Source organism: Tamandua tetradactyla, chromosome 13 (genome assembly GCF_023851605.1).
Source record: "Tamandua tetradactyla isolate mTamTet1 chromosome 13, mTamTet1.pri, whole genome shotgun sequence".
In the NCBI taxonomy this organism is placed as follows: Eukaryota; Metazoa; Chordata; class Mammalia; order Pilosa; family Myrmecophagidae; genus Tamandua; species Tamandua tetradactyla.
In genome coordinates this window covers 43,546,047-43,573,560 of record NC_135339.1, presented here as the reverse complement: position 1 = coordinate 43,573,560, position 27,514 = coordinate 43,546,047, and the positions used below count along the sequence as shown (strand labels likewise).

Below are 27,514 nucleotides of genomic sequence, written 5' to 3'. Positions count from 1 at the left end.
TTGTCTACATGAGTCTGCTTGTGAGCCTCAACAGTACAGGAGGGAAAAGGTGTCACAACTCGCTGATGCTTCCTGTCTTCTGAGACTGACTTATTTCCCCTGCTTTGTTGGAAATGGTAGAGAAGGAAAAGACTTGAAAGAAAAGAAGATAATGAAATGTAAGGAAACAGGTTGCGACACAACTTTTATGAGAAAGATGTTTTTATGATTCTCATTATCACTTCAAAATATAAAAGGCCAAATAACACTCATCTCCTGAAGCAAGACATAACTTTCATGTCCCAGTTCTTAAAAAGGTAAAGCAGGAAAAGCTTGAGAGCTGTGAGTAGCATGGAAATTTTTCATTTTTAAGAAATGTGTCAATCTGTAGACTGATTTTTTTTTCAATTAGTTTGATACAGCAAAGTATCTACATCCACACATAACAGTTCTCTCATGTATAAATCACAATTCTCCAAATTTCAGGCCAGCAACTTGGCCACTGATTTCATATCCTTTGCTTGTTTAGGGATGCTTAAAGTCGGCTGCTACAAAGAAAAGATCTTTAGGTGTATCTGATTCAGGACTGGTCCATTATCTCTCATCTCAGTGCTATCTGGGACAAAGCAAAGGTATAATCTATTCTCCAGATTAAGAGAATTGAAGTCCCAAGGACAGATGGGAGAATTTCCCTTACAGAATTTAAAATCTCAATTAAGAAATTGAAGCAATGTTAGAATTTTTACAAAATCATTGCCATGTATTTAAATTTCATTCTTATGAAGTTACAATAAAAAGATGGGCTGTTGATATTTCATTAAAACATGATCTTGGATGAAATTTTAGTAGACTCATTTAAATGAAAAAAATATAATTTAAGAAAATAACACAGTTGTGATATCACTGAAAGATTTGCTCATGTGTGGACAAAGAGTTATAAGTCCCTGTGAATTAGTTAAAAAAAAAATTGAATAAGTAAAACATACAAATAAAGTGCCTCTAATGAGGGGAATGGGTCTTTCCCCCAGAAAGGCTCAGTGATACGCAGTTTTGAATAGTCTCTCTTTAATCTTGCTCTCAAGCCCAAACAGATAAACAGATTAATTTTAATTTCTGCTTAATATTTACCCACACGGCAGAAGGAAGTAAAGAGAAAATATTTTGAATAGAAATTCAACTGAAATAGTCATATTGAAAAATTAGAATGATAGATGAGATAATAAAAATGCTATATCTGAAGCCAATGTTGCTATTATGTCATTTAGTGAAGATAATATCTGCAAGAGAGAATTCTTACAAGTGGTCTTATGGTATCAGGCCCACTTGAAGAATTCATGACCTTTGGTTTGGATTAAATACACCAAATATTTTTATATTTCCTGATCCTGAGAAAGCATTAAAAAAAAAATCTCAATAACCGTTGGGCTTGCTATCACATAGTGATTGCTTCAGTGTAGATCTGTTCTTAGATTGCCTTTTCATGGAAAAAAAAATCTAGATTTTGATACATCAATTTTGCTTGAATGGATCTATAAATATTTTTAACAAATTAAAAGCAAGAAGAATTTTGAAATTCCTCTTGGTAGGCCCAGGTACGATCACTGCGAACAATTGTTTTAAACAACAAAGCTCATATCATTTAAAGGCCAACTGAAAGAAATGGGATGGGGATGATATAAATTTCTATTTAAAAGTAAAATGCCTCTATTTTAAAACATGAAAATCACTATATTTAGAGAAAAGCAACACAATCTATTTTATTGCCTCTTTTTCTAGTACCCTTTTATTAAAATGATATTATTTACTTACTTATGCCTATGTATCCACAGGTGAGAAAGAGAAAACATGTGATAGAAAAGAAAAAGTTGTTTTAACTATAGTTAATTGAGATGATTATGAAAATATTATCAGGAAATTGTTTTAAACATGTCTACCCAAAAAAAGAAAATGCATATATTTATATTTTCTTTGTTTTTATTTATAAGAATAAAATTTAATGATGTTTTAAATAAAAATCATATGGTATTTGCTTGGCTGTCTGATCACACACATAGGTAAAAGACATCCTTGAAGACGGATGAATTCAATCCTAAAGCAGAAACTTTAAATGAGATTCTAAGAATTGCTTTTCTATGTCTAACTATGTTTGAAAAATGAATCAATGCATGCTGAAATAAAGAAGGTACAGGTGTTTGAAAGAAAGTGAATATACAAGTAACCTTATGACTAATACTGTTTAATGTACATCATATTTACTTTATGAAGCTATTACTAAATCCTTTTCAAAATGACCTTTTTTTTTCTTTTAAAATAATTGATAATAAATCATTTGGAGCTACTTTTTTCTGGAAACATGATTATGATCTGTGTAAAAAAGTTTTTAAATAGATAAATTTAAAAGTTATTAGCTGATAATATAATTAAAAATGTAGAACTTAAACATTTCAATAAAACATGTTCTATAAACTCAAAAATCCTCTAAATCTGTGATTTTTTCAAATGAAAATAGTTATTAAGTTATTTGAAAATTACTGTCATCAAATTATATTGATTCCAGATATTACTGTACATCTACCTTTGTAAACAAAATGAATATATATATATATCATTCACTGATTTCAAATATAAACAAATCTTACTTTATACAGATGGCTTTTTGTGTTTCTAAACATTTTTGTTGGAGAGAGATGGTTAGCATAATTAAAGAGAATCAAATCATATTGGCTCAATTCCTACATTCACCAATAATTTGAAAAGAGGCCATAGTTTTGAAGATATGAAAAGAAATTTAAAAATATCTATTCTAAGAATGAGTCCTACATTGTACTATTATTTGGAAAAATGATATCATACATGAAGTTGCTGCAAATTCAGTTTAAGTATTAAAATATACAATCATTAGAATCAGTTTTAACATTATAAAAAGTATTTTAAACATAGATATTAATATGGCAAATAATATTGATATGCCTGTTTAAAACTGGTTGTACCTCTAAAAGGGAATGAATATCATAATTTTTGAGACTTGCTTTATTCTCACTAGTAAATGATACAAATGTAATACATAAGAACAACACGTTTTAATCTCTCTCCTCTACAAACTTTCAGTTAATTAAAGGTTTCCTGAATGAATTTAGTCATATTCAAAATTGTATAATTTCCTTGGTTGTTCTGCATTTTGTATCTAGAAATAATTACTCTTGTATATTTTTATATAGACAAGTTAAACATCTCCCAAAGGATGAGATTATGAGGGAGTATCATTTTAGCAACAGCTGAGAAGTCCTTCAAAAATAAGTTAAAAGTCTCTTTCAAAAATGTATGATTTAATATTGCTTAGAGTTCCTAAGAAGTAAGAGAAATATAAAGCCATCACAGCTGTTTCTTTTCAAAGGAGTATACTGAAAAGGATATTCTCCAAGTGGCTGATTCAACACATGGGTTTGATTTCCATGAAGATCTAAATTTTACGATATCAAAAAAATATTATCTTGAAAAAGTCTATGATTTTTAAACCATAGAATTGCCTTTTAATCACCAAATCAGGAGGTGATTTTTGGCAGCAAATCAGGAATTACTACTTATTATTGTGCTTTTTTCTTTTCATCTCTATGATTAAACATTTTTCAGTCCTTCAGAATCTACTTAAAATATGTGAAGTGGGGGGAGGGGATTTTCATGACCCCGGAAGATGAAAGATTAAACATAATAGTCAAGCTCCTAATTTGCAAATGTCTTTTCAAGCTAACCACTGCTTTTTTTTTTTCTCAGTATTTTTGTTTGTTTGGGTGGTGGTTTTCTTTTTTTGACTGTAACTTTTCAACTTGACCTTTCTTAGGGTCTCATTTTAATATTTTTTCTGTTGAAAAAAAAATAGTCAAAGGAGGAGGAAAGCTGCATTTCCATGTGAGGTTACAATTCAATACTTACCATGAAGCATCCATTAGAACTCATCTATTTCTCAGAGTTCCTGAAACGTCTACTTACATTGTGCTGTCCCCAAGCTCTTCATAGAGATGTGCACCCGGGGGCGGGGGCGGGGGCGGGGGCGCTGCCACAGGTGCAGGGGCAGGTGCTGCTGGTTTGGCTGCGGGCATAGCCGACTGGATACGCGCCGTCTTAGTGCACTCGGCTTGGCGCCTTTGGTAAAGCAAGGATGTTCTGTAAAACTCATTTGTGAAATCCTGCTTATTAATAGGCTAACTTTTAATAATGTGGTCCAGTTTATAGAGGAATCCATCACAAAAACTTTCACGCCAATATTTGCACTTCCAAACAGATATAATTACAAAAGCATCCCCACAGGGTTTTTGTTTAAATATTATCCTTCCCCTTGTATGCAAATATATGAACTTGCAAACGACTAGAATTACAAAAGCATCCCCCCAAGGTTTTATTTCAATATCATCCTTTCCTTTAGTACTTTAAAAATTTAACCCATGAATAAGGGGCCGAATTCAGTAGAAATATTTGCAAAGTAAATCAAATTATAATGTTAGTGAAAGTGGGAAAATAAAATATTTATGGAAATGTGATTGTGTAACTGGAAGTTATTTAATGAATCTCTTTCATAATGTGAGGCATCTAGAAGACATAATTTTCTTTTATTATTAATCATCCATGTATTTAAAGAAAAGTGCTTTTATTTAAAAGTTATTTGAAACATTTTTGGTATTCGTTGACAGATGCTATGGAGGTATCCATATTTGGGAGGGAAATATGGTTAACTTTAGCTTTTATTTGCTTTTGACTGCTAGGGGTGTTATTTTTGAATGTCCTGGACATTGACTGATGGTTAATGCCTTCCTCAACACCACGATTTCAAAGGGTGGAAACCATCAGAGCAAACTGTCCTTTTCACATTTCCTCCAGTTATGTAAATCAGTTCATTCTATATTCAAAATCACCAGGGGATTTGAACCAAAACGTATATGCCTACTGCAGAAAGCAAACAAATAATCCATGGTTCTATATTGTTGTCTACTTTATGAATAATGCTTAGGATTTCTCTTTTTGTAAAATGTGCAAAACATTAGTAATTATACTTACACTTTAAACCTGTTTGGGAAAGCAAGGAGTAAAGAAAAAGAAACTTGCATTAGAAATATTGTATTAATCATATTTTAACATCTGATTTAGTCTAAATTATACATAATTTATTGGCTGAATTCATAATGGTACAGGGTCAATGAATAGTAGGAAAACTATTTTGATACAAAAAATGAAAGTGATGAGCACTTTATTTCATTATCACAGTCAGACAAGTTTTTAAAACATTCATTATAGGAAAGCAAAGAAATGAACTACATGGAAGATGAAAACCGGGATTAGAATATAGATATGTGAATTCATTTATGACAGAGGAACGCTATACTAAAAATGATCTGATCTTTGTAATTAGTGCCTTGGTTTACTCCACTTGAAGAACAGTAAAGGAATGGAGTCACACAGTAAGCTCTTGACCTCACTTTGCAGTTGAAGATAGAATTGGAAGGTGCCACTCCTGGGGTAATGCAGTCATGACATATTTGCCCTTCCAGTTTTCCAAGAATAGCAAATATCAAAGATGCAGTTTAGTATGAAAGATTCATTACCTTTCCCAGTTTTATTTACAAGCAGAATCAGAAGGTACAAAAGTTTGAGTTTTAGATACTAGCATTTTGCTTTGAGACATGAGCAGTAAAAAACTCATCTTAATTCCATTAATCTATAAAAAGCAGTGACTAAAATTAATTCATTGTGTGTTAAGCTGATTACTGAACTTAACAAGAATTAAATAATGCAACAACCAAAGACAAAACGTTTACATATTAAGCATCTTAATTTTTAGTTCATTTTCAGCCACTGAGTATAATATCCAGGGTGTTTCAGTTTTGATCATTGTCTTGTGAGCCAAACATCAGTTTTCTCACTGATTCTAAAAGGGTAGCTGGTAATATAGAATACATTTAACAAGAAAATTAATATTGGGTTGATGGATTAATTTTAAAAATTTGTTTAACATTGTTCATAGGCTTTAGATTTGACATATCAATTGATTTGTTAAGGATCCATTAAGCTCCAATTCAACAATCTAAATATTATATTTGCAACTTCATTTTGTTTTGTAATGGAAAATATTCCTATGAGGTCTTCACGCAGAGCATATTATGGACTTAAGGTTGGAATCACCTTACCTTATTTAATTCAAAAGAAAATTCTCACTGCTTAAGAACAAAGATAACAGTTAAGAATATAATATATAAGGACTATTTTAGCATTTTCCTTGTACGTATCTTAAATGATGAATAGCCGTTCTACCATTGTCTCTTACTGTTTGTAATTTCAAGTAAGTTATATGATTTATGATTCCTGTCTGTTATTTATTTTACTTTTGTGCCACCCTCAGGGTTTCCTCTTTTCTTAACCTTATTCCCCATTTTTTTCACCAACCATTGCAAATAGGGACAAAATTTAAATGTGTAGCCTCTCATCACAAAATATCTACTGTCAAATAAAAATAGATTTCTAGCCTACTTCAGTATTATAACATCTAAATTAGTTGTAACTATTTGAATACTTTGAAAGGCTTAAATAAAAAAACTGTAGAAATTTTTCTAATAGATGTATTTGCATATGAGAACCAGAAAAAATAAGAATTTGCACAGCTAAAATATGCTGTCAGATGATAGAATACAGGCTCTGGCACGGGTACCCAGGATGGAAGGAACTTAATGCAAAAATACATACGGTTTGCTATGATTTTTAAATTATTTTACCAATAGTGTAATCATCTGCAAAAACGTAAATTTAACAGTATGAATAAAAACCTATCGTGGGTGGGCCACAGTGGCTCAGCAGGCAGAATTCTCACCTGCCATGCTGGAGACCTGGGTTCGATTCCTGGTGCCTGCCCATGCAAAACAAAACAAAGCAAAACAAACAAACAAAAAAAACAGACCAATTGTGACAATGCGTTGAACTTACAGATCTTCATTTGGAACTTGGCAAAGTGAGTATCTACACTCTACACCTCACATTTCACTGCCTTTTCTCAAAATACCTACGGCCTTCTCTTCTGAGACTTTGTACATGATGAAGAATATAAACAAAGCTGCTCTTATTGGATGAGAACATGTTAGGAGTACAGGAACCGTAAGCCATCTGTAAAAACTATACGGGAACTTAGACTTGTTTGCGCTTTGAGGGAGACGATTTGGAGCAAGGATACGGTGACCCTAGAATTGTTAGACCATCTACGTTGACAGCTACGAAGCCATGTTTCGAGATGGCTTTGAGAATGCTTCCTGGAAGACCTGTCCACATCCAGCAACCGTGAATACTTACTGTCTGTAGCTGACCAAAACCACCAGGATGGCAGGAACACAGCAGAGGATGATGATGAAGGCCAGAACCAGCAGAGCCCCTTCGGTGTAGCCTAGACTTTCTCCTCGCTTTTTAATGCTGGTCACTGCCTCTGGAGTCCTGATCTCAAGAATCCGTCCTCCTTCCCCATAATATGGCTGAAAGTCTTTATTGATATCGAGCAGTTTTCCATCCAAAAATCTTTATTTTTAGATAAAGAGTAAAAATCAGTGCTGTTAAGACAACCTACTGGTCTTTTACTTTTTACAAAATCTTTTAAATAAAATAATTTAACATTTTTAAAAAATTTTAACACATGCTGGGTCAGAAGTCTTATTATGAATATCTAGAAAAGCACCTATAATAGACATGAACAATAAGAAAGAATAAGTATATGTTTGTATACAAAGCTATTAATAGTAATGAACATTACTTAAAATGCTAACATTCATTAACTTATTAACAATATTATTAAATTTAATATCATGGTGTTGAGATTATTAATATCATTATGTAACTGAGATGGGATAAAATATATGTCCTCAATTATACAGCATAGTTTACAAATTATATCTATATATTTTCTCATTATGTTCTCAGAATAAAGTAGAACATTATAAAACTGATATACTGGGAACCACAAAGCTATGCAGTTATGGAAACAAATCTGAGACATCAATCCAAACCTTTAGACTCAAAGTCCATATCTGTTACTCACCACACCTTCTTAAATATCAGTTCTCTCAAATCTCAAACCAAAACAAAGTTTTATGGGCAAAGGCTAGAACAAATTCAAAGGTATTTTCTGTATATGGGATTCTGTGCTTTTTTCAATGTTTTTCTGTAGCCCTACATCAAAAACCCTTCTGGGGTATGCAGAGACTGCTTCTAAGCTGAGGTCTAGTAGAAAAACAGAGAAAACCCTGCAGCACCCCAGACTCTATTCTAAGCAGTCTGCTAATAGAGGAACTCAAAGCTTGGGAAGTACTGAAGTTAATGATCAGAACAGCAAAAGCCAAACCCAACTTCTGACCAAATTTGTCAAACAGAAGTGTGCAAATTTGGGGCATAAATGTTACCTCAGTTCTTACACACAAGGTGTCTGGCATTCAGACAAATATTACAAAACACACACACAAAAACAAGCAACTATAAACGTCTGGTTGCTGTAAGATGAAAGCAACTGAAATATTAATGAAGATAAATCACATTTTGAAACTTATCAGTCAGGAGCTTTGAAATTACTCTGGTTAATATGTTAAAGAATCTAGTAGAAAAGTGAAAAGTGTGTCTGAACAGATGAGGAAATTCAACGGAGAGATGGAAATGATAAGAAACAGTCAAATGGAAATACCAGAAATTTTATAAAAAGATACAGAGATGAAGAATTCCTTCAGTGAGCTTATCAGCAGACTAACACACATGAATTAGTTAACGCAATAACACAACAATAGATGTTTCCCAAATTAAAACATAAAGAGAAAAGGAGGGTGGGGGGAGGAGAAAAGAACATAAAAAAGTCATGAAAAAAATCAAATTGTAATCCCAAAAAGAGAATAAAAATAGGATAAGGAAGAAAAAATATCTGAAGAGATAATGTCTGAGAATATTAGAAAAAATTTAAAAAGTAACAGATCCAAAATCTTAGAGAACATCAGGCAGGAATACATGAGAGATAAAAGTAAATATATATTTATTGCATAAAATCTAAGCAATTCACATAAGTAAAAAGGAGAAACTCAAAATACATATAACCTTTCCAAACAAAATGAGTTATTAGTATGTCATAACAAATTATTCTAGTTTTATCCATGCATTTACAAGCTTTTTCAATTTTGTAATTATTTTTAAAAATAAAAAATAGATCTGCCATGTTCTAGGCTTTCTCTGGAACTCTGGATGATCTTAGACTAAGACTGAATAACTGGAGAAATTATTTCTCTTAATGCCAATCCATAGGCCTGAAAATAAAATCCTCAGGTGAAACTTAGAGATTTAGCTATGAGAAATTTAAAGAGTAATCTTACTTCCATTGGTCTGAGAATCAGGCAATTATCTAAACAATTTGGTATTAATGAACAAGAATTTTAATAGAATTCAATATTACAGAACAGGTAACAATAACTGCAACATGCACCTCTTTTATGAATATATAGCCAATTTATTTTAAATGAATAATAGTTAATTGGTTGGATTTAGCCAGCTACTTTGCCGTTGGGTATTTCATTAGTAAATATTCTAAGGATTAATTCTGGGATTTGAAATAGACCAGTTTTCCTCAGCTACTAGCTCAAGGTGAAGACTCCAGGGCAGATTTTTAATACCTCATGGCTGCTCCATCCTCTTCTCAAAAATGACAATAGAACAATGCATGTATAGATATCCTCTTTTTTTCACCTTCCCTTCTGGTTATGACAGTTATTCTATTGAATTTAGATCTTTTACTTTCTACAATAAAATCTAGATTTGAAAAAAATGTTTAAAATGAAGGATGTGTATCTCATACAACATAATGACAGTCAAAATCCAATTGTCTTGAGTTTACAAGTCGTTGTCTTCCTAAAATGCTTGCCAGTGTAATTCAAATTGTAATCATTATCACTTCACTCCTTTGAGTACACTTTGAGGCCATACAAGAAATTATACATTGATATCTTCAGGAAAAAACACCGTAAACTCAAATAATCTATCACCAAATTTAGACAGAAAACCAATGTATGTGGAAAATGAAGAAGCAGATGAGTTTAAATGAAGAAGAAAATTCAATAATGAATTATAAGAACAAAGTATATATGAATTACTATAAACTGTATTTCCCCCAAATTTTAAGTAATTAATATGATATGCAAAAATTGGATGGTATATCTAAATGCTTGTTCATCTGTATTATGATTATATGGACTGGGAGGAAGCCTTACTTCAATACTCTGTATTTCCCCACAGTTATTAATATACTGTCTTGTATATGGCCCAGACATCTGTTAAAAATGAATGATAACTTACTTGGTAAGTATGACTTAAAAATTAAGTTGATATTAAATCACTCTTTTATTGTTGCTAAAATAGAAACAGTGAAATTTGGTTGATGAACATATTTCAAGTATATTTAAAGCATTTAAAACCAGAATTTATGGATTTCAATAAAGAAATGAATAAATATTAAATAACCAAATACGTGCATATATAAATTTATATACTGTTTAAATTTATATACATACACAAAGAAAAACTAAATTAAAAAAATATGGATTTTGCTATATATATACACATATATAAACTATTTAGAGTATATATGTGTGATTGTGTATGAATTGTAAATGTTTCAGTTAAGAAATCCATCCCAATATTTCTTAATGCACACTAGGTGTCACTACAGTAAAGCAGAAGTTTAATGGATTTAAAAAGAAAAAAATATATATATATAAAAGGATTAAACTGTGCTAGAATAAAATCCAAGGGAGAAAATGTTGGATAGTTTTGTTTAAGATTCTGTAAATATTTTCCTTTTCAGGATTTATAACTCAAATATTCAAATTCACACTGGAGTGAAATACCACATAGATGGAGGTGATTATCTCCTCTACTCCCTACCCCCAAAGCCAAGGAAAAATCAGACGACAATTTTTGCTGTTTTAATAGATTTTGAGGAAAGTTGGATTTGTTATTAAAATTCAGGGCTACTGAAAGCATTTCGGGCAAACTGCCATTTTAAGAAAGAATCTGTGCTTTAGCCAGGGCCTTGGAGCCAGAGTATGGTTCAGCCGTGACGTCATAAAAACAGGCTAATTTGCTGCCTTAAAAGGCCACTGGGGGTGGGCCACTGCAGCTCAACAGGCAGAGCTCTTGCATGCCAGGCCAGAGACCCAGGTTCAATTCCCAGGAAAAAAGGCCATTGGAGGCACAAACCCTCAGAAACAATTTCATCCAAGTTTGGGTTGGAAACTCCAGTGGTATGAGGCTCCTAGGCATTGGCTCTTAGACTTTCGCCTACAACTCACTTTAAACAACAATTTACTTGTTAAATCTTCCAGTGGTTATTGTCATAGCATTACATCAGGATTATCCATGGGTGATATTGTAAATGTAGATGGCACAAAGGACCAGAGGGCTGTTACAAAAAAAAAATAAGAAAAACTTACTTAAAAAGCTCATTTCTTTCAATGGCTCTGTTGGTTTGGGGGTCAATTGCATAGACAGTCAAGTCACATTTGGTGTAATCTTCTAGAGAAAAGGCATCCCCATGCCGGCGAGCACCAATAGATTCCACCACAACTTTGGCACCAGGAATTTGCTCCTGAACATAGCGATCCAAAATCCTATAAATCAAAGCACAACATGACATTCTGAGGACTTGCAGGAAAAGAAAATCACCGTCAACTAGAAATAAGATTTAGTTAATGTAAAATGATGACCACTTAATTCTTGCTTATGTTTACCCAATGGGAAAAAAAAAAACTCTCCATATATTCTGAGCATTTAACTCCCAGAGATGATGGAAGCTGAATAAGATAGAAAGAGGTCATCCACCATGTCCTATTTAAGTCTAGACTTTTTGAATTTATGATACCATTTGAGTTTTATGTGGCTCACGGGAAATGCCAAATATGTTGTACAAACAAAGCTGTCTATGCTTTATAGGAGTCATGGGGTCATGGAACTCGAGTTCGTATGGTTGGTGTCATAAATTATACCTCTTACCAAATTCTGTCATAATAGTATGTAGCTATTTGCCAAGGTTAAGGCTAGGATACCTGTTTTTTTATTGGGATAAAAATCCTGATAACACTAAAGCAATGGAGAATGTAGAGGTATTTTACTATAATAGTTTTATCAGGTTGAGATTAAAAGCATTGCTACAAATCTCCAGCTGTTTGGGTTAGTACAAACCACTAAAGGGTATACCATCTCACACAGAATTAGTAATATTCAAAAAGAGAAAAGACAGAAATAATGGTAACCAGTAGGTGATTTTCTGGAAGATACTATTTTTTTTTTCTAATTGTCTAAATTAATTTTAGCTGAAAGTGGAAACTATTATGATATAAATAATGTTGTTTTGCGTATTTCCACAAATGACAACTTTCTTATTGTCCTTTTCTTTTCCAAAAAGCTTTATATTATGAATCTTTGTGCATGAAAATTCAGAATAAGTATTATTAAATATAGATTGACATTGAACTAAGAATGGGTTACTTTTTGAAATTATACACTATAAATATTTTTTAATTTTCTGTGGATTCAATGCTCCTTTTGGACTTTGTATTGTGCACTTTATTTTTGTGTGTGGGGATGTATAACATTCTAAAGTTCCTTTTTTTTTTGTCTATTGCTATACTGTTTTATTAGCCTTACAAACGCAGGACTTAAAAAATTTGATACACACTTTGGATGAGTATATGACATATAAAAGTACATATAGCACTCTAAAGTCCTTTTGATATTTCAGAAAACACATTTAACTTCAGATACCAAAATTGCTCTGCATTCTTCTCTATTAAACAGAAAAAAATAATGTTGCCTTAAGAGTCTGGTATGTGCTTGGCTTGCCTTTGCTAAAAAACAACAACAACAAAAAAACCAAGCAGGATATTAAACTTTGAGGAAATGTCTGTACCACTGAGCAGACTGGGTTTATTGTCTGTATGCCAGGGTTGCTGTCAATGAAGAGTTCTGTTTCTTTGTTTGCTTAAAAATGTTATAGATCAGCATAGGTGATGGCTGTTTTTATGAAGTACCATTAATTCTTTTCCTTTTATCTTGCTACCCCACCCCCACGGGTCTCTCTGCCTTACAGTATCATTTCTGAGAAATTTCTTGCTTAAGAATGAAGGAAGACCTGGAAAACAGGAGGCATAAATCTATTTGGTAACTACCAGTTAATGTTGAATGCCATTTCCCCTGAACCTGAGGAGAATAACTGTACTAGATGTATGAATTCATTCAGTCTGATTCTAAGGATTTCCTTTCCTGGCAAACTTAGGCTCATTAAAAGAAAATAAAAGAGAGGTCTTGGAGTCAAACCGCATCATACTCCTCACAGTTTCCAGGATAATAACATTGTGGTTAAAAGCACAGTGGTTTGGCTTCAGTTTTCAATTCCTTCACTTATCAGCTGCATGACTTTAGGCAAATAATTGTGAGCTCGCACAGTCTGTTTCCTTAACTGCAAAAGTGAGGGAAATGTCTATTATATGGGACTGTTGTGTACATTAAATAAACTAATGCTTTTACATAAATCTCTGGACAATTTTTACACAGAGTAAGTGTTCCATAAAATGTAATTGTTATATTTATTACCAAGTTGGCTTAAACGTCTGCATTGGTAACTTCCTTCCTTGTCTCTGCTTCATTTGAAACATTTAATGAACTTGTGGGATTATTAAGAAGGCACATTTCTCACTAGTACCATTATTCACAAGTCAAAACTAAACAAAACCAAAGTCACCTAAGTATATCTTGCTGAAGGAGGATATTTGTCTCAACAGCACAGATCAGTGATTATAACTGCTGCAGTGTATTTAGGCGTTCATTAAATATGTTCCAAGGAAATCCTTCATATATACATGGGTAAACGCTACCCTTTCCCACAAGGATAAAATGTAACTGTACTAATTTGTTCATTTCATTGTAGCTGAGAATCAATCAATGAAGTTTGGAAAAGAATTACGTCATTTAAAATGCACAATAATATCTTCTCATTTAACATTTTTTTCTCATTTTTTAGGGACATTTTCAGATGAAACATCTCTTCAGATAAAAAGAAATATGTCAGAATTCAAAAACTTATTTCTATACTTTCTTCTAATAAATATGTAAAACTAAACTGAATGCATTTTAAAAGAGAATGAATATCTAATATCTATATACCTAAGAGTTTTCTAAAATGTCTATACCTATCTCACATACACATTTGAGAGAGAAAGAGCAGAGCCTGCAATGATGCTGGCTTCCTCGGTGTTATCTGTATCAAACACACAAATGCATACATATCCAAGGAGATGTCTATACTGATATTTATATAAAGTCAATAATGTTTCAGTCCAGATGGTATAATTTTGAATTTATTTTTTAATAATTTCTTTCTTAGTATATTGTCAGGAGCAGATGAAACAGAGATCACATGCTGGCTATAGTCATATAGCAACCATCGTATCTGTGGAAAAAGGCGCCTGATGCCCTGAAAAGACTAAAGTGTTGCAAAGCTGCTTGAGTGCGGGGGTGAAGGAGGCCTTGGGAAAGTGTAATTTTTGACTCATCCCCTCTCAAGCAAGTGGATGGTTCAGCTCATGCTTCCTACTTCCCTGTTCTTTAGTTACATTTTTTGCTTTCCTTATCTCCCAGCCCTATAAAATAAACTGTGCTGAACCTCTTGGGGTCTTTTAAGTTTTCGTCCCAGCTAAGAGTCCCACCTGGTCCCAGCTTTAACTTTATCTTTGCCTCTCGTGTTTCTTTCTCCATTCCTCATTGCTCCCTTCAGTCCCGAACTCTGAGCAGCATATTATGATGTTGCTTGAATTTCTTATAATGGGTATGATAAAAACAATGAAGTCATATTTTAAAAAATACTTTGTCCCCTATTTTCTCTTTACTAACTTCTTGAGGGAAATTCTTTTTTTTTTAATAAATCTATATATTTGATAGTTTTAAAGGTATAGAAAATTAAAGTGGGCTTAGAATTCTTTTAAAAAGATATCACAAAGGGCTAAGTGGAAACATTTTTGATTCGTTCATTCAATGGGTCTTTTTCTTTTAATGCTTTAATGCCAGACACTGTTTTAGACACTTGGAATACATCATTGAATGAAATAACGATATCTGCCATCATAAAGCTTGCATTCTAGTTGGGCAAGACAGACAATATACAATAAAATAATAAAATAAATACAAGCATTCAAGCAGTCTTCACTGAGAAGTTGATTCTTGAGCACAGTCTTTAAGCAGACAACAAGAAATGTGGATATCTGGGGGAATAATGTTTAAGGAAGAGGGAACTGCTAACTGCTCGTGCAAAAGCCCTGATGCAGAAATGTGTCAGATCAGCAAAGGTGGGGGCAGTTCACACAGTGCACTTTTAAGCCACCATCATGACATTACCATTCATTCTGAGTAAAATGTGGTGCTAGTGAAAGATTTTAAACATGGAAGTGATATGATCCATCTTTAATTTAGTAAAAGCACAGTGGTTTCTCTGTAGAGAATAGGCTGAAGGGGTAGTCAAGAATAAAATCAGGGAAAAGTGTTAGTAAAGACTTTAAGTAGATGAGGGTTTTATTAAATGCTCAGCCTACTCAATAATTGAGAAGAAAAGAAGATATAACATAATACTTGGCTATTGACCACTGAGTTCCATTTTGTGCATTATCATGATGACTGGTTACATAAATACCCATTTGCAAGTCATAAAAGTCATAAAATAAATTAAGAACGCAATGTCTAACGAACAGATATTTTTACTGTTAGGCTAACCTAGATAAATGCTAGCTCTTTGTGATTCCTCGTTTTAGAATGGGTCAATTTTAAAAGATCATTCTTTAAGAAAAACATAAAGGAGAGGATAAAGCTTAGAGACCAAGTTAGAATGCTTTATTATTTCCACGAAGGGTGTATGTAGACCTGGGTGACTGTCAAAAGAGAGCAACATTTTTTTAGAATTCAGTCTGCTTCTTTCTATCATCTTTTTTATTGAATTTGGTGCACAGGTTCCTTCTCTGCTTTGTCTCTGATACCTTGAACTATTCAAATTGTTTCTTTGTGAAGCCCAGGGCTTTGTATTTGAGGAATAGTTTTCATGGTGGCAGCACTATAGGGACAGTATTATACAGCATGTTCTTAAAGCTGGCTAACATCTTAAGAAAAGTGGAGGATGTAAATTACAGCGCAATACTACAAATATCATTCAATCATACGTTAGGTCATTAATACAGAGAAACAAATACATGCTAATGCAATAATAACAATAAAGAGACAATAGGACATGCCTTTGTCCTTGCAGTTATTTCTCCCCACCACCTCCTGCATTTGACTTTGATCCTTATCTCTTCCTCTGTGCCCCTCTTGATAAAATCTGGACTGCCCCAAACAATGGCTGCTAATCCATAAAAATAATCTTTCTGTTCTCAGAACTAGTTGAACTTTAGCCAACCCCCTCCAGCCAAAGCCCCAGAAAACATTCTGCTTCTTTCTCCAGAGTCACTGAGGGACTTTCCAAGCGTTCTCACATCAGGGATTTTCAAATATAAGCTTATACTTACGATGGTCTGATTGATTTTTTTCCACAATCTTTCAGTCTCCTTTCCTTCTCTTCCTTCCCTGACTTTGACTTTACAGGACAGTTGCTTTGGAAATGTACTTAATAGAATGTGGGGCTTTGAATTTGTTACGTACCCCAGAAAAGCTATGTTTACTTTTCTGGTTTGGTCATGTGGGGGCAGACTTTTTGTTTAGGGTTTAAATTTTGACTGTAATGTTTCCATTGGAGATGTGACACACCCAATTGTGGGTATGACCTCTTGATTAGATGGAGATATGACTCCACCCATTCAAGGTGAATCTTAATTAGTTTATTAAAGTTCTTTAAAAGGGGAGATATTTATGCTGCTTATAAGAGACTTGTCTTAGACCCAAGGATACAAATAGAATAAAAAAGGGGAGGGGATATTTTGGGGAACACTTGGATGCAGATGCTTGGAGAACAGTTGTTTCAGAGCTGTCAGAGACATGGATTTTGGAGATGCTTGAAGTTCTGACAGAGAGAGTAGATGCCTAGACACAGGCAGAGCCCAGCAACCATGGCTATGTACCTTCCCATCAGATACTAAGCAAGCTGGAACCCAGAACTGTGTCCCAGAGGAGCTAAGTGTAGACCTACAGATACTAGAGAGGAAACCACTGGCATCAGAAGCTGGAACCAAAGGAAATGGGAATACGAACCAGCAGACACCAGCCATATGCCTTCCCATTGACAGACGTGGGCCTTTCTTTGTACTTGAGGTTTCTTTCTCTGAATGCCTTAGTTTGGACATTTCTATGGCCTTAGCAATGTAAACTTGTAACTTGTTAAATTCCCTTTTTAAAAAAGATTCCATTTCTGAATATTGCATTCCAGCAGCTTTAGCAAACTAAAATATACAAAAATAAAAAGAAATTTGTGTCAAGATAGAGGATGATTTTACAATTTTATAATTGTGGAGTTGTTTAAATACCTGGCTCAAAACACATACTATTTTGAGACATCTAATACAGTAATGCCACCTGGAGATAAAACAGGATGCACATATTTAAAACAAGTTGACATTATGGTCTAAGACAATATGACATTTTAAACTTGATAAAGTTGAAATTTATCTGAGACCTGTGCTCCAGGAAAACAGAGATGGTTAAAAAAAAATCATTCAATCTTTTGTGTTCCAGTGCAAGGAAGCATACTTTTCCACTGACTCAGGTAAGACTCCAGATATACCCTCTCTTTATTGACATATGATAAAGCCAGATACAGACCCTCCAAGTTCCCATTCCTGGCCTCATAAGAGATTAGCTGAACAGTTTGGTACTCACTGATCAATCAGAACAAGTTCCTATTAGTCAAACTTTGGTTTAGTTTCACTCCTTTCCCAGGTAGCAGAACTTTGACTCACCCATAGCCTGAGCCAGCATGGAACCCCTTCTCAATGGCATCTCCTGAGATTAGACCCACCTCACATAAAACATTCTCTGATCTGCAGTCTGATCTTATCTCTCCTTTTCATCCCACTTCCTCACATCCATTCTTTTTAGCCTTGTTTACTCCTCCCTATAAAACAAAAGCCCTTTCAGCCTCATCTTTGAAAAACATACAGATCTCAAGGTCTGAGCATTCTCCCTATTGCAAAGTGATTATTGCCCTCCTCTTAAGGCAATAATCACTTTCCCCTCTCTTGTGATAAAACTTTCAACCATATTTCTTTTTGACACTCAGTATAGTTAAACAGCTGAGGGAAAATGTTTCTCACGCTCCTATTTATTCTTCTTAAATGGCTGTGTGTTATTAACAGCCAAAGTAGGTGATATGCAAAAGGTCTCTAGAAAATGATAGACAAAAGAATATTCCCTTTCTTTGCTTTCCTATTGCCACTGTAGAACAGCCAAGAGGCCTCAATATCTTTGATTGCACTTGTTGCTTTTCTGTAATATGGTGAATTCTGGTCAGCGCTGCCCAATCATAATTAAAAGCTGATCAAGCAAACTGTAAAATAATAGTCTTCATTAGATTCATGAAAAGAAGACATCCCATTTCTAAAATGAGATCTGTGGCTTCTCAGCTGGCCAGCATCTCTGCTCTCATCCTAATACCACCCTGATGTTGATTTAAGGAATCAATCCTGTATTCCACTGTCAAATCTTGTAGGTCTTGTTGTGCTCTAGCCACATGCCAAAAAAAAGGCTGCATGTGACCCAAACCAAGCTGCTCACTCTTTGGAATTTGGTTTTGACTCAAAAAACAAAAGGAGCTAAATGGTTGGAATTCATCCACTCCAGGTGCAAAATCTTAACTAGATTAAAATTTTGTATAGGCCCTCCCACTGCTCCTGCTTCCTAGACCTCTGCAGCTGTCCTTGCTCTTGACCGTTTGCCAGCCTGTTTTTAATGATCCTCTCGTTGATATTCTCAGCTCCTGTTATCTTCTGATAGATTCCCTTTTGCTGAAGTTAGCCTCAGTCAATTTCTAGTACATTAGAACCTGTATGCATATTTCATTTTAAGGTACAGCAGTATAAAAGCACTAATCATTTTTCTAATTTTTTCATGGTAGCAACATTAGTTTCACTATCCTACTTCCCAGTAAAATCTTTCTTACTAGACTCTCTGTATCCCTATTAATCACGTATTTTGCTTTCTGTTTAAAGTTACAGTGATCGCTAGTGATAGAGTGTGACAGAAAAATTGTATTCTGGAAAACCCAGAATAGTCATTTAAATTTGTCCTGAATTTGATTTCTTGGGGCAATTAGATACAGTTAAAATACAATTCATGCAGTCAAATATACAATAAAATAGTATTTGATTATAGCAAACCTTCTCAAAACAGGGTATTAGCTTTGATTGATCTTCTAAAAGTGAAGGAACTGCAAATGAATGACATTTGTTAAATAAAAATTCAAATTTAATTTAGGTTTATTGTTCTACCTCAGTTCAAAAGTTCTATAGCATACCCATAATATTGATATAACTATTTTGCCTTTAAAAAATGAAATAATTTTTCAAATACAATTCACGTGTAAATATTTTTTGGAACATAAATTAGTGTGCTACATTGTGCTAGTTACTGTCCAATACAGAAATAGTTTATCTAAATAGGTTTCTTAGAATAAACATGAAAGCCATATTTAAATGAAACAGTTTTTCATATGCTGATGGCATTTTTGAAATCACAAACTGTGGGCATTTTTAGTAAACAACTGGCTCAGCTAACTAACGTATTCACAAACAAAATTTTTTTGGGTAGATGACTCTATATTTTAATTTACAGGACCACCTTATTCAGTTTCCTATATGTACATCTTTATTTTCTTTTCCAGAAAATTGCATTATAAAATATTAAAGTGTAGGAGTTTTACTGAGGCAGGTATTTATTTATGGTTGATTTAACTTTAATTTTTTGCGCACTGACATTATTACAGCAGCCATCTTCTCGATCACCTATTCATCTGTACGAATGAAGCAATTTAAAATTACCGTTTGGGGAGAATTTCTGGTCCTGCCTACCCAGCTCACTCCTGAGAAAAGGTGGACTGGATTTTGAATTCATTTTGCCCCCTGAGAAGCAAAGTTAACAGAGGGAGTGGTTAGGAAAGGGTCAGCTGCTGGCAGATAGATTGAGATTCCCATCAAACCTCCACCACTTGCCGGCTGTGCCTTTGTGAAAACCACTCAACCCTTCAAGTTTCAGGGAACTCATCAGCACAATGGGAAAAGTAGTAATAACTACCTCAAAGAGTATCTGTCTCTGTGAGGGGTTAATTAGGTACCACCCATTAAGGGCACAAAGCCCAACAAATACAAAACTCTCCAAACATGCCAGCTCTTTGTTATGGTGGTTACAGAAGCTATTCAGATTTCATGATCAGAACCCTAGTTAGCCTTCTGAAGTAAATGGCTTATATTTAACTGGCAACATGGAGAGCTCCACTACAGGTACTTGTCAATATTTTTTCAAAAGCCTGGCTTAATCAGTCAATAGGCATTGCAGATTGTTGTTGGGGACAATTAAGGTAGCATGTATAAAATCCACCCTCAGTGATGCCGGAAACATGCAACATGGCCACCAGGGCTGAAACAAAGAACAGCCTAAACTATAATCAGCCTTCTTCACGGAAGTAATAGTAGTTTGCACCTAAAGTTCCCGCCAAAAGTACTAACCGTACATCTGCCCTCTGCCCTAGCAACAGCAGCCACCAATCCCAGATCACCACCGTCCCTACTAGCCACCCCCTCTCCTTCTAGAGTATATATACCCAGCCTCCTCAATAAACTTTTGCAGCTTGATCAGAATATTTGTCTTGCTGCCGTTCTTCGCGTCTCTTTGTCCCATGCCATTCTTCCCTCACAGGAGTTGGAGCCTCGGTTGATCGTCCCGCGGGCCGGGACAGATGGCGGAAGGGATATGTCACCTGGGGCTCCCTGATGCTCCCAACTTCCTTCCTTCTTTAATAAGAACCCAGAAGTCCCTACCCAGAGGGACTCTCTTTATTACGCTCTCTTTATTATGCGTAGCTTCTCTATACCGTCCCACAGGATAAAATAATTTTCCCCCCAATCTGGCATTAGAATCAGAAATAGTTCTGTTTTTCCTCCAGAGAGGGTTTGGTTTTGTGAATTTTGTAACTGATTCTGTTCTTTCTGTTTCTTTGTTTGATTTTTTCTCTTTGACTCTAACAAGCAGCAACTCAACAGAGTTGTGTAGCATCTATAATATTCTTTAAATCTGACTCTTTCATATAATTCTCTTTCATTTGCCTTTTTTGGACTTGTTTTAGATGTATTCTATTTGCTTTATAGTATGAATCTTGTAAACTGCATCAAATTCTCTTTGGAATAAGGTGGATCACTAAAAAATAATTAAATGTATCCTTTAATATACCTTAGACCCAGATGAAATAATCTAAAACAACATTTGTTATTTTGCTGATACAACAGGAATTTATTTTTTTAAATTTATTTCTCACATTAAAAAGTAGTAGTACAGACTGAGACATGATGTGAATAGGAAAAAAATTTTAAAAAACAAATATAACTAAGAATTTGGCTTTTGTTAATCAGATGTCTGAACTGAATAGCTGTCTGAGACAAAGAATATGTACCTTGTTCCATGGAGTTAGAAAAATAATTGAGTTCTATTTGGCAAAATTTTTTCATCATAAAACATAAAATAACATGTTATAGTATCACTGAATTCTTTTAAAAGATTGGGAGATGTTATGGATTGAATCATGTCCCCCACAGAGACATCTTCAACTCTGTTTTCGTTTGAAAGCTGCCAAAATGCGATGGAAAATTTATTGAGTTGCAAGTTTGCAGTTCTAACGCTTTGAAAATGTCCATATTAAGGGAAGGTTATGAAAATGTTCAATCTAAGGCATTCAGGGAAAGATACCTTGGTTTGAGAAGACTGATGATGTTCAGGGTTTCTCTCTCAACTGGAAAGTCATATGGCAAACAAACATGGCGACATCTGCTAACTTTCTCCCTAGGCTTCCTGTTTGGTAAAGCTCCCACAGGGGCATTTTCCTTCTTCATTGCCACAGGTCTCTGGCTGTGTGGGCTCTCATTGCTCTGAAGCATTTTCCAAAATGGTTCCCTCTTAAATGGTTCCAGTAAACCAATGAATGGGTGGAGACACATCTCCATGGAAACCATCTAACACCCACAATTGTGTGGGTCACATCTCCATGGAAACAATAAAAAAAGATTCACCCAGCAATACTGAATGAGGATTAAAGGACATGGCTTTTCTGGGATACACAAAAGATTCAAACTGGCACAAAGTCCTAACCCCTGGTCCTGTGGATGTGAACTCATTTGTAAACAGGATCATCAAAGATCCCATTAGGATGAGACCAAGCTGAATGAGACCAAGCTCCACATTCCATGGAGATGTGACCCACACAATTGTGGGTGTTAGATGGTTTCCATGGAGATGTGTCTCCACCCATTCATTGATTTACTGGAACCATTTAAGAGGGAATGTATTAGTGCAAAGTGGCTGGATTTCCCCTTATAAGAAGGGAAATGTGCCAGTGAGGAGTAGCAGGAGGCAGAAGGAGACAGATGAGAGAGCAAGAGTTAGCAATGGCGATGTGTCAGAGGTAGAGAAACAGGTTTGGATTGCTGGCAAGTTCCTACCAGAATACTACCTACAGGCTTCAGAAAAGCATGATCCCACTGAAACCTTGATTTTGGACTTGCAGTCTCTAAAACTGAGACAATAAATTCCTGTTGTTTAAGCCAATCAGTCTTGGTACTTACTAGAGCAGCCTTAGCAAAGTAAGATAAGGGGTGAGGAGCAAGAGAGAGGCAAAGAGATAGAGAGAGCGAGAGAGAGCGTGAGAGAGAGAGAGAGAGAGAAGGAGGGAGGCAGGGAGGGAAGGGTGGGTAGGGACGATAGAGCACAAAGAGAAAGAGTAAAAAGAAAACCTGGATATTTCTGATACTTTAATGGAACAATGTATAATAATGTCTTTATTTTTACATTGCCCTTGGTTAAGTTATTTTGAATTTGGTAAGCAAAAACTCTGAAGCATAAATTGAACTGAATGGCGTGACATTTGGGTAGAGTAAAACAGAGATTATAATCCTATTTAAATTAATCCACTGTACCACTTTCTGCTTCTCTTTCCTCTTATCCCAATTGTGTTTCCAAGTTTTGTTTGGTTTTTTATGAAAAGAAAAGTGTAATAGGATGCTGAAAAATACATGTTCTTACAACTTGTATTGATAGATTTCACTTTGGAATATGAAGAACCATTTCCTATGAAATCATTGTTTAGAATATACCTTTATTAATGTTTTTTTCTCCATGTGTTGTGAATAAAAATTTATTTGAATATTTCTGCAATATGTTGCACAAATCATAAGCTAAAATAAAAATATTAAAGCCATTATATTGGCACCTTCATTATAATCATTTAATGAATGAAATTGATTTTTCTCTTTTTTGCTCTATCTCAATTTATCCCTTAATCATGCTATTTTCTTAACTGGAACACTTGCCTCAACACTTCTTTACTTTCCAATACTTCAATCATTATCACAGAGCATACTATGGTCATGTAATGTTTCTGTCTTTGTTAAACCTCAAAATTTTTTAAAAATGGAGGTTTAGTTAGTCTTCTATAAAGTATATTTTTAGTTTAGGAAGATTCTGCTTATCTTTTCTTGACCATAGCAGCAATAGTTGATAGTTTCAAACTTTTTCTAAAAAAATAAAATCCAAATGAAAATGTCATTAATGGAATAAAATGAATTTTTGTTTTGTTTTGTTTGGGCTTTGTTTTCACTCTCTCTAAGAGTTTGAATAAAAAAAAGTGAAACAGTTAAAAAGGAGAAAATATTTATCCTGACAAAATGTACTCTATAAATGTAGCAGTCACACCCAGTTGTTTACTTTTTTTATGGAGGTACTTGAGAAAGTATGAGGGAAGGGTGTTGATGTATTTAAATTTTTCTATTATCGCTTCCATCATGTGGCAAATTTAACTGAGAAAGTTGGTTTATTATCTCTCTGTACTTTTTATATCTCCCAAGAAAAGACAGAATCATTTTTAAAATAGAAGCATTTGGGAATTTGTTAGTTAATGAATAATGACTAGTATGGTCATTAGAATAAGGGACAAATTAATAAGATGAAAACACATCAGCATATATGGCTCTCATTACTGGATCAATATATAAAAATATTTTAAGAAAAATTAAAAATGTAGTTGATAAATCATTTGCTTTTGGTTAACATTGCTTATAAGAAAATATACAGGAATAGGGAAAATCCAGGTGATATAAAATTAAAATAGAGCAATTTATCTTAATATGTGTGAAAGACTATCAGAGACCAAACACTAACTGTTGTGAATTTGAGCTGTTTTGACAAATGTTTAACCATTAGTATAAGCGATTTATTCATGTCATGCCAAGATGACATCTCTTGAAATAATAACAAATAATTCATATAAAATGTAGCATTTTACCCTGAAAAGTAGAACTAACAGAAGTGAAAGTCAGGGATTACCCTGCTTTGTAACTATAGTTTCGTTAGCTCAATACTGAAGCTTTGGGAATAATTGAAAATTATATAATATAATACTAAAACTAACTGGATTTATACCTAGACAAGCTTCTACATGCCCAGGAAGTAAGCACTTAAGATACTACAGCATATGAATATGAGGATCATTATAAAAGATTATTTACTAAAAATCTAATTGCGTGTTGGGTTAGCTTCAGTTCTGTAAAGAACTACATGTTTGTAGTCACTATAACTTCTTATAACCTAGTGAGTTAAAAACAAGCCATTCTTCTTGCGAACAGAGATTGTTTCTCCTCTACCGAAATAAAGAAAAAAAACACAAAACAAAACAACTGAGTACTTATGATGCTGGACAGCCCTGGAATTCCCAGAGAGGCTGAAACCTCAACCAGGGCTGGTGCCATGAAGGTTCCAGACCAGCCACAGGGAAGAACTGGAGGATCAGTCGGTGTGTGCAGCTCAAAACTTTAATGCACAGCGAAGCACACGTCCCCTGGGGGGTGAGTGTGGGCATTCTCCAAAGGACGGGAAGCCATCTGAGGTGGGAACTCCTGCATTATAAGGACTTGAAGGGGCCCTTTCCCTACTTGGTTATGCTAATTAGGGATTAGCACCTTTTACTGGTTCTATTCGGGCACCAACCTGAGTGAGGACTAGGGGTGTGTGTGTGCCAAAAGGAACATTTTTTTATAGGTGTTAGGGTCACTTCTCCCTCCCTCTTTCCTATTCTAACCTGCTTCATAACTTGCAAATAAATTCTCTCCATATCAAAACAACTGAGTAATAAAGGCTTTGGATAAAGCTGAAATTACATGTATCTGCTTCTTAAAGAAGAGTGAGTTATACCAAGAATATTGAAAATCAGGATTTCATTATGATAATTACAGTTTGTGTTTTATTTTTATGATTGATTTTCAATTTATTTTATAGCTATTACATGCGTAATACAAAAAATTACTGTTTTCAAAAATTGTACTATTGAAATGGCTGTGGTCCATTATCGGAGAAAAACTAGATCATTCATAGTCATTCTCCATTGACAACCTTTTCGACTTTGGCTACATCTTTGTGATAAGTATACTTAAAGAAAATTAGCGTGCAATTGACAATACTTAAAGCAGTTTAATTTTAGAATACAGAAACTAAAAGACTACTTAACTAAAGAAACTCTCAGGTACAATAAGCTACTTCACATGTTCCAATTGGTTTTACATTTTTTAACAGATTTCTTTCACTAGTTTCACAGAATAGCAGCTATATCTGATATGCATAACATATCCAGTTCATGTGGGTCTATTATACCACTGATTTAAGAAATATAAGTACTAGCATTTATTGTTTACTGTTTCATAGTTTCTCTTCCAAGAGATTTCCTAAATCTCATCATGGAAATGTATATCTTGGCTAGATTTTGAAAACAAATTTTAAAACTTTAATTCCAAGGACTCTAAATTAATTACACAGACACATTCTGAGGCTATATAAAAACTTCATGGAGATGAGACTCTTTCACTCACAAATCAATACTACTTCAATAAAATCCAACTATCAATTAATTTTCACACTAATAGTTTGAAGTATTTGAGCAACTCTGAGACCTGAATTATCAATTCTAATTCATATTATAACATAATGTTTTAATTTTCTAGGCTGCTCAAGCAAATGCCATGAAATGGGTTGGATTAGGCAATGGGAATTTCTTTGCTAATGGTTTTGAAGCCAAAAGAAAGTCAACAATAAGGCGCCATCAAGGTGATCCTCGGTTCCCTGCCACATGGCAAGGCACATGGTGGCATCCCTGATCTTTTCCTTCTCTTCTGGGTTCCCTCAATGTCCAGTTTCTTACTTCCTGTACCTTTTCTCTCTCTATCTGAATTTCATCTTGCTTATCAGCACTCCAGTAATAGGATTAAGACTTAAACTGATTGAGGGGAAGTAGTCTCATCAAAAAGTCCTACTTAAAATGTGTTTATGCCCACAGGAATGAATTTACCTTAAGAAAATGTTTTTCTTGGGAATATGAAGTTCCAAGCTCCCACCCCCACCCAAATTCCTTAATTTATACATTTTTGAAAACGTCATTTCTGCAAGTCCTTGAGGATTTAAGTTTTAGATCCCCAAACTTCTTTTATTTATTTGAGCTTCATGGTAAAGTGGAGGAACAAAGGAAGAAAACATGAAATGCATACGTTTCTTAGCTTCTTTAGACACTATTGCTACTTACTTATTGGTTATAGTAAGATGTCCCTACCCTTATCTTCACCACTAAACATTAAACCTAAGAATGTGTAAGTAAGAGGAACACAAGGCTCACAAAGAGATAAGTTTCAAGATTTAAACTGCTTCAGAGCACAGATATGTAATATCACCTGTAAGGGACACAGGTACTCATTGAAATTTGTGGAATATATTGGTATAATTAAAAAGGGATATGTTTCATTACAAAGGAGAGCTGGTTAATTCTATAAACATAAACTAATAAAAATTATTAAAATTTTAGTAGTCATTAAAACTCTTTTCAAGGGAGTGGTAGGTAATCATTATTATCATTATAACAGCAACATTTACTATATGACTTCTATTTTCCAGCCACTGTGCTCTTAGCAGTAAAGGAAACTGGTACCCTTTGCAAAGCCTTCCCCACTGTGAAATGGATATATCAGGTTATTGATTTTTCCTTCCAGTTTGTAATGATTGCATATTTTACCAAGGAACCTTTGCATTATGATGTGGCCTCATATATGCATCTGCCTAAAGGAAAAAAAAAAGTGCCAATCATAAATAATCAAAGTATAGGGATGTCTCATGGGAAATACAGAAAATAACTTTGATGATGATGTGACTTGTTCTCTAAGAATGTCCACAGGGAATGAATAGGCTAGCTAGTATGGTCACTGGTACAATAAATTCTCATTTT

General features: G+C 34.2%; 1 protein-coding gene across 1 annotated transcript in view; it reads right to left on the bottom strand.

Annotated features, from left to right (window-relative positions):
• The window catches only part of PCDH15 (protocadherin related 15), a 1,748,268-nt gene that overhangs the window by 15,878 nt on the left and 1,704,876 nt on the right, over positions 1 to 27,514 (bottom strand). Inside the window, exons 31-33 of the mRNA XM_077125289.1 lie at positions 11,463 to 11,639; positions 7,306 to 7,524; positions 3,967 to 4,119 (exon numbers count right to left, since the gene is read on the bottom strand). Of these exons, the coding sequence (XP_076981404.1) occupies positions 3,967 to 4,119; positions 7,306 to 7,524; positions 11,463 to 11,639 (549 nt within the window). The remainder of the gene's footprint in view (positions 1 to 3,966; positions 4,120 to 7,305; positions 7,525 to 11,462; positions 11,640 to 27,514) is intronic.